At 41.9% G+C, this 8,719-nt stretch overlaps 1 protein-coding gene across 1 annotated transcript; it reads right to left on the reverse strand.

Annotated features, from left to right (window-relative positions):
- Positions 1 to 1,659: 1,659 nt before the first annotated feature.
- Positions 1,660 to 6,800, reverse strand: uck1 (uridine-cytidine kinase 1). The gene is made up of 7 exons (XM_061263492.1): positions 6,638 to 6,800; positions 5,648 to 5,807; positions 3,562 to 3,658; positions 3,134 to 3,276; positions 2,641 to 2,735; positions 2,172 to 2,220; positions 1,660 to 1,949 (listed from the first exon to the last, which is right to left on the reverse strand). Exons 1-7 carry the CDS (start codon positions 6,725 to 6,727, stop codon positions 1,756 to 1,758), a joined length of 828 nt encoding a protein of 275 aa, XP_061119476.1. The 5' UTR covers positions 6,728 to 6,800; the 3' UTR covers positions 1,660 to 1,755.
- Between the last annotated feature and the right edge of the window lie 1,919 nt (positions 6,801 to 8,719).

An 8,719-nucleotide genomic window follows, 5' to 3' on the forward strand; every position in this document is an offset into this window, starting at 1 on the left:
GTGGCAAATACTGTTTTTTCACAAACACGTTTCTGTTGTGTAGAGTACATCCTTAATATAGAGCAAAAACCATTAACACATCTGTTAATGTTCATTGCACTTGAAATTAATCAAAATGTCTTCCCCTTAACACGACTGTTATCCAGTCAGTTGATATTTGTGTAAAATTGTGTTTGCAGTTATAGAAATACTTAAGTCTTATGACCATTATAAGAGTTTAATGAAAATTAATACAATAGCCATGAACTCAGCCCTTGAGACCAATTCATTTAGTTTACATTCCCAAACAAGAAAATTCACAAAAGTTCAACGCAGTTACAAACAATCATATATTTTTCTACATTGTGAACGAGCTTAATACACATGGAAAATGCAAATATACATATTAGAGCAGATGGTAACAAAGGGCATCAAGACTGATTTCTCATTTTTAGTTGAGCCAGAATATTGGGAAATATAAAATAAAATTCTTTGCTTCTGAAGGGCATGATGTGAAATGGCCTTTCAACTTGTGTGTAACGAGGTTGAACATCTGAGAGACGAATAGGCAGTGATCATTTCTCACCAGGCAGTGTTCATCTTCAACACTACGCAAAAAACACAGGGTGGAACCTCGGGTCATGTCCACACTGCCACTTCATAACTTTAAACCGTGTCAGCTTCATGTTGTTCAACTGGAAATAAGAAAGGTGCTCTTGAGGCAGTTCCTATACATTTCTATTTGAGCCACACCCGGAAAATGTTTGCAGAGACACGGTATGACATGTCCCAACGTTTGAATTTATTCATAAAAAATTCTTTTTAAACACTTATTTGGCAGCGGTCGGAAGGTCTTAATCATGTTACACGTTTCTAAAAACAGTTAAAACTGCAGTACAGCAGAACAGTCAACCGGAAGGTGTTCACTGCCATCTTTTTGCTGGGTCAGGTGGAAAACAGTCACAAATGCTTTATTTATTCAACAGATAGATATACAGCCTGGCGCTTAACAGAGCTCCAACATGCTTAACTTCAACAGAGACTGAAGTGGAATTTTCTGCCACTGTTATTCACACTGAGCTGCGTATTAGTCAAGTACAACAGTAACTGATATTCAGCTCACTGGAATTAACACTAAACATTCCCCCCCTCTGCCCCTGTTAAAGCTAAATCTTCCAATCTAAACATCCGTCAAGGTGCATTATCAAACACAGAACACCCACAGCTACAGTAACCTCTGTGCAGGGACGGAAGAGACACTGAGGTGACCAGTCTCGGAGAGGTATAGTGTTCCGTAGGTCCATTTTTTTGCAGTTAATTTATGTTTTTTGTGTTTATTTTTGCGTAATGGTGTGGCTGGTTATCTTCTGACAGCCCCTGCTGTAGTCTCTTACCATACAGTTCCACACGTATTGTTTAACAGTGACTTCAGTCTGATTAAGCCACAAGTCACTACACATCTACCAACATGGTGGCTGTCCAAGTCAGATTGTCCATTGTATGCAGATGGCTGGCTGGTGTCAATCTATACCAGCCATCAGTAATATTGTGTCACCGGTGCACAGATTCCTTTCGAAGAGGTTAGAAGATTGGAAGAATGGGAACTACAATTTGGATGCTACTCTTTCAGCCTTCTCCATACCTCCCCCCCCCCGCCCCCCCCCCCGCCCCCCTGGTCTCCCAACACAGTGCCCCGTCCCCCTTGCGTGGGATACAGGCCAGGACTGGATCAGCAGGATGGGTCAGGGTTGTGGGGGAGACCCCCCAGGAGGCGTCTCAGTGGGGTCGGCTGCTGGGCTCCATGTGGAGCCGCTTCCCCGCGGGAACCGCGGCCCCGTTGGAGATGTCCCCTTGCTCAGCGATGGCCCTTTTCACCCCGCGGCCGTGCCCCGTGACGGACCCACGCTGCCATTTGCAGATGTCGCCGTTCAGGATGTCCTGGATGTGCTGCACGATCAGGTTGATGGCCACTGAATGCGGGAGGAATGCACAGGAGGTTGAGAGACTTAAGGCTGTGCATTGGCACGGACTCAACGACAGCACGCTTGTATTCATTGAAATCGCTTCCATTTTTATTAAAACAATTTTATCAGTACTAGTTACACTTGTGATTACATGAGCCTCAAGCTTCAGACATAAATTGTATGTATTTTCCTTACTTGTCAGTGTACTTGAATTCTAGAATTACTTACCCATGTTGTCAACCCCTCGAGGTATAATAACATCTGCATATTTCTTGGTCTACAATAAAAAAAACATTTTTTACTCATTTTGATAATGCGTACGTGTCGTATTTACAGCCGGAGATAGTACTGATTACTCCACTTCAGTAGCATTCTGCAGCAGTGTATTGGGCTCATGACATGTTATCAGAAAGCTGCAGTACCTGAGTGATATCCTACAGTGATGTATCTAGACTGAGCTATTTGAAGAATTACTATACGTCAGCTACGCATGTAAACTCGAATAAGCACGTACGCTAGCAAATGAATTCAAATTATCCGTAATATCTGCAGCACGAATATGGAAAATAATTCATAACAATAACTGCATCACACTTTGGCCCATTTCCTCGAGATGTAATGGGTCTGATAAGGCCTGACACAAAATCCCCAACAACAAGCAGGTATTGTATCTAGAGGAATGTTTACTTCTAATTACCGGCAAGCAGAATTCCTCAAAAGCAGGCTTGACGAACGTGGTGTACTGAGAGAGGATCTGCTCCAGGTCTCGGCCTCTCTTCATGTCCCGCAGAACTGCAAACGGCAACATCAGAAGAGACGGGTCACATCTGGAACACCTCTGCCTGACATTAGGAAGGAAACTAACAGTACATACAGCCTTTGTGAAAGCAATCATGGGGCGACATGGCTCGGGCGGTAAGAGCAGTCGTCTGGCGGTCGGAGGGTTGCCGGTTCGATCCCCCCGCCCGGGCTGTGTCGAAGTGTCCCTGAGCAAGACACCTAACCCCCAAATGCTCCTGACAAGCTGGTCGGCGCCTTGCATGGCAGCCAATCGCCGTCGGTGTGTGTGAGTGTGTGTATGAATGGGTGAATGAGAAGCATCAATTATACAGCGCTTTGGATAAAGGCGCTATATAAATGCCGACCATTTACCATTCAATCAACTTTGACAGTGACGAGGAGGCGATTACCTCTACGCGAGAGCCTCACATCTGAGTCCGTGTCCACAAACAGCTTCATGTGGAACATGTCTCGGACGTTCTGGGTGTAGAAGACCAGGATGCCCTCAAAGAGCACCACGTCAGCGGGGTACACTGTGATCCGCTCCTGCAGCCTGAACACAGACGGATGCACATAATGCAGTTAAGTCATTGAGTGTGGGGACAGAACTGTGTATACCACTGTGAATGCCACATTCCATTTAAACAAGTGGACAGAATGATTACTCGCTCGCTAAAAATCCCACCACCAAGGCCAATTCATAAAATAATACTCATAGAGCAAGGTTTCTGTGTAGGTCGAATTTTGTTCAGGCCAAAATGATGGACTCTATAAGAATACTTCAGATGCACCTCCTCCGTTTTCCAGTGTAATTTTTTTTTTCTGCTTGTTGCCTTACCTGGAATGAGTGACAAAATCATAGGTTGGAACCTCTACCACCTTCCCTTCCACAATATCCTTGAGAGTTTGGTACATCAACTCATTGTCAAAAGCATCTGAAAAGCATTCACGAGGAATGTGAGAATTAGTGACCTGCGACAATACAGTGGCAACATTTTAGTCCAGTACACACAATAGCCTCCTGATAATGGTTTGATTTGGGATGCCTGTGAGCTCAAGCCTTTGTCTCATAGTTTAATGCAGAGATAGGCAAACCTGGTCCTAGAATCCCAGAGTTGCTCCTGAGTCCAATTACTTTTAGTCCCCTAAAATGTGGGGACTATGTATTAAAAAAAGGGCTGTGATCACTGATATGGGTGTAAATATCCAAAAATTAAAGTTGAGAGTCTGCACTTTAAACTCAAATTCATTGTTTTATTTCCAAGTCTAATGTGCTGTACAGTTGTGTTCAAATAAATAGCAGTGCGTTAAAAAAAGTGAATAAAGTGCAAATATTTTTTTAATAGCTTTTAGTTCCATATTTCAAAGGTAATGGAAACATTACACATTCAATTCCAAATCAAAGCGTTAACAAATTCTTTTACAGGAAGCAAAGAAAAGGAATATTAATCTGTTCCAAAAAATGGCAGTGTTGACTTGTCTGGAACCAAGATGTTGCTCGCTTACTCATGTGTTTGGGGTTCTTGTCAACACCCATTTCTGGGGCACTTCCTCTTCTGCATATGGCAACATAATCTCTTCATATATTCAAACTGATCCATGATCCCTGGTATATGATAAATAGGCTAGGATGAAAAACATCCCCATACTATGATTTTTGCGCCACCATGCTTCACTGTCTTCACAGTGTACTGTGGCTTGAATTCAGTACCCGGGGGTCATCTGACGTACTGTCGATGACCACTAGACCCGAAAAGAACAATTTTACTCTCATCAGTCCATAGAATGTTACGCCATTTCTCTTTGAGCCAATCGATGTGTTCCATCCATCCATTATCTGAACCCGCTTATCCTGATCAGGGTCGCAGGGGGGCTGGAGCCTATCCCAGCATACATTGGGCGAAAGGCAGGAATACACCCTGGACAGGTCGCCAGTCCATCGCAGGGCACACGCACCATTCACTCACACACTCATGCCTACGGGCAATTTAGACTCTCCAATCGACCTAACCTGCATGTCTTTGGACTGTGGGAGGAAACCGGAGTACCCAGAGGAAACCCACGCAGACACGGGGAGAACATGCAAACTCCGCACAGAGAGGCCCCGGCCGACGGGGATTCGAACCCAGGACCTCCTTGCTGGGAGGCGGCAGTGCTACCCACTGCACCATCCGTGCCGCCTTCAATCGATGTGTTCCTAGGCAAATTTTAACCGATTCTGCACATGCCGTTTTTTCAACAATGGTGCTTTACGGGGGCTTCTTGCTGATAGCTTTGCTCCGATCAAACGTCTTCTGACTGTAACAGCACTTATCGGTAATTGTAGATCATCTTTGATCTTTCTAGAGCTGATGAATGGCTGAATCTATGCCATTCTGACTAATGACTTAATTCTCTAATTAAACTCCACACTGCTATTATTTCGATGAATGAGTCAATTACTCAGAACAAGCAGCGTGCATATCATGACAGTTGGGTCTGTTGTTTTTCTATTACACTACTACATCTACAAGTAAATGATTTGCCATGCAGAAATATCACTACTACTACTAACAGTGTTTCATCAGGTTACTGATGTTGTACTACTATTTTCTTGAACACAACTGTAGTACAGAGCCAAATGCCCACTGTAGCCTCATTTTCCTGAACAGCAGTGGAAACTAGTGTGACTATTGTAAACCTGTTATTCTAGAATTTGTGGTATTACCGGTAATTTGGACAAGTCTGACCTCTCTCATTGACAAGGTGCTTTTGCCCACAGAACTACTGCTCTCTGGATGTTCTGCTCCATTCTCTGTAAGCTCTAGAGACTGTAGTGTGTGTAACAATCCCAGGAGGGCAGTTAATGAGCGAGTGTACCTAATAAAGTGACCACTAAATGTATATGGTGAAGAACAGATGGATCCAGAAGGAAGATACTGCACCTGGATGGTCAAAGTTGTACTGGCCCTTGAGCGCCTTGGCTTTCTGGTCAGAGGTCAGGACCCGATAGAAGCTGTCCTGACTAACAATGACTACCTTCCTCTGACGATGGTCCACTTTGTTCTGCCCCAGTAGCTCCATAATTTTAGCACACACAGTGGACTGGTAAGGACGCAGAAAATCACAAAACAAAACCCATTACATAAAAACCAGAATACATGCTGAGCTATGTAAAATAACATCTTACTTTTCCAAACAACCTTTCAAAATTGGCATTATATCATGCAGGCGAACATCACAGATCATTGTGGCATACCAGACCAGACCTTCGTCTGCTTCCGACTTTGGCAGGAATAGCATTTGTTAACTTAGTACAGGGGACCACTGATGGCCTAATTACAGTAGCTATGCAAAATTTTCACTGCTAAATGAAATTAAATGAAATTAAATGCAAATGGAGCCAACATCAATGGGGGAAATTATATGATAATATCCATATTCCAAGTACCCTGTTGCCCTGCAAGGACTTGGGGTCGACCAGATGCTTTAAAATCTAGCATCGAAGTTTCATTTGAATAGTGCTTTTAGAAAATGTGACGTCTGATCTCTATAGTCATGGTGATCATGATAGAAATTGTGCAACAAAGCAACTGTTAGACAACCTTAACTAGCAAGCTACCTAATTGGATCATGTGATATGGTACTGGACTGGATTTTGACACATGTCATCTACCATTGTTAGCTAACCCAAAGGTCGTCTATTGGAGACTGGAAACAACTGCTGTGTATAAACCATAGACATGTAAAATTATCTAAAAGGTTAGCTAGCAATATTCAGACACTTTGACCACTCGTGTCTAACGTACGATGTACGTATTGTTTCCAATATTCAAGTGCAAAACCGAAAAAGGATTCTCCCTGGGAAATATCTCGACGCATTTGGGCATAACAAGTAAAATAAATTGTTTATGCTTTTCTTTTCCGTCTCTTACCTTTCCACTTGCGGTTCCCCCGCTCACTCCTATCAAGAAAGGCCGGTGTCGCGGCCGCTCATTTTCTGAAAGCTGCCCGACAGTAGCCATCGTAGCGCTGTCACATTTGACGTGAAAGCGACAAGCAAGCTTACGGCTTCCCGGAAAAGGCGTAAAAGCGGCAGCGGACAGAGAAGAAGAGACGTAAAGTAGTTGCAACGGCATAGGGCATAACGTAGAATGTTACCACTGTCGTGCCTTTGCGACATAAAAAAACGAACCACAATTCCCAGAAATCTGTGAGACACACGTCCAATTACTTTACTTGGCAAACGGGTTGAAATGAATTCTGGTATTTGAAGTGGCGTCTGAAAAAAAAATTTAGAACCTGCAATTTTGCATAACAGTAGAAACATGTTTCATGCTCTCTCATACTTTAAGATTGTGAATGCGAACTCCATTTGGTTGACTGCAGTTGTACACTGTGGCTGATAGCTCATCTGACTCACTAATGTAGCTTTTTAATGTAATGTAAAGTATGGATGTTGGTTGACATTTGCTCAGCAAGGAAATACAATATGTGAGCTCTTTCCCTGCCTTTCCCAATTGTAAACAAGTAAAGATTATTGCAAGTCAGGATGTAATGGACCTGTAAAAGGGGTTAGACTGCCCTTATTTTGCTTTGGGTTGGAGTCGATCCGTTAGGTATCGACTCACTGGACAAAGAACAATTGACATGCACGGAAAGACCTTCTGGAATTTGTGGGATGTTTTCATAGTGCAATATGTCTGGTTTTTCTTCCATCAGAGGTGCAGAGTAATGCAAACAAACCCACAATTACATTCACAATTAATTTAATTGCATATATGTTTACATATTTGTAAGTTACCTTTTTTTTTTAAGTCTGGCTGGTTTTTACAAATAGAAAAGGATAATTTATAAATATATCTGTAATACAGTAACCAAAAGCCTCTCAGAACAGTTCAAGTTCAAATCCTTTTTTTTAAAGAAATACACTGGGCAGCTTTTACTGGAACTGGAATATATTATTTGAACATAAGAGGGAGCCAAAGTATTTATCTTCCTTGCGTGAGTGTCATGACAAAATCATAACGAAACTGATTCCCATCTTCAGACAAACAGGAATGAAAGTCTAAATATTTTAACCATACCATTAAAGTCACACACAAAATCTGACATATGCTTATATTACATTCCATCAGACAAATTCTTCATTTCTTCACATGAAAAAAACAAAAAACCCAGTGTAATAAATTGTTAATATAACACAATGGTATGATGAACAAAAATCTTCTTGCCTATCTCAAAGAATCCTTTGATGATCTGTGTTCCTGCAGAGGATGACAGCCTGGGAGACTCTGAACACATTGCCAATGACATTACATTACAATCTGCATCAAACCTGATTTTAAGTTGAATATAAATATAAAATATACCTATATATGATAGATTTATATAATATCCGACCATGACTGAACATCAAATATCCTCTTTTATAATCTAGAAAAAACATTTATGGAACAGGAATGAAATAAAACAGCATCAACCTGTCAATGAGATAATTCTGGTGTTATGTTGAGTTCAGTATGTCACCTGTTTCTATTCACAGTTATTTACAGTGAATTCTTTCTTTTATCTGGAGTGTTGATCATTTGTAGGCATTAGCCGGTTTGAAGTTGAATTTCAGAAAGTCTTCGTCTACTAACAATGTTTTCAGTAATTAATACTAAAATACCCAACCGTGTTCCCCTTGATTCGTTATTACATTACATTACATTATTGGCATTTGGCAGACGCTCTTATCCAGAGCAACGTAACCACCACTACAGGCCACCCCTGTCTGCATAGCTTCTGCAGAGGAAGAATTGCTTGCCTGGTCTGAACATACCTTGGCACCACCTTCTATCACTTGTCAGGGTGTGGTAATATCCACCGGTATGATTGCAATGCATGCAAAAACTTGCCAGCTTTTGATTCTCATTATCTGTGAGCTATCTGAAAAGGCCTTTATTATCATACATAGATTTCACTACACCAAACTGGAACAATCTTCATGCGTTCATCGTGTGAATCTACCTCTC

Source organism: Conger conger, chromosome 12 (genome assembly GCF_963514075.1).
Source record: "Conger conger chromosome 12, fConCon1.1, whole genome shotgun sequence".
Classification (NCBI taxonomy): Eukaryota; Metazoa; Chordata; class Actinopteri; order Anguilliformes; family Congridae; genus Conger; species Conger conger.

What these genes read in the sequence shown, in the direction of transcription:
- uck1 (XM_061263492.1), bottom strand. Translation starts at nt 6,727, where the DNA reads ATGGCTACTGTCGGGCAGCTTTCAGAAAATGAGCGGCCGCGACACCGG. An exon ending in GGGGAACCGCAAGTGGAAAG is followed by an intron (nt 5,808 to 6,637) that starts GTAAGAGACGGA and finishes CGTCCTTACCAG; the next exon opens with TCCACTGTGTGTGCTAAAAT. An exon ending in TCGAGGGGTTGACAACATGG is followed by an intron (nt 1,950 to 2,171) that starts GTAAGTAATTCT and finishes TCCCGCATTCAG; the next exon opens with TGGCCATCAACCTGATCGTG.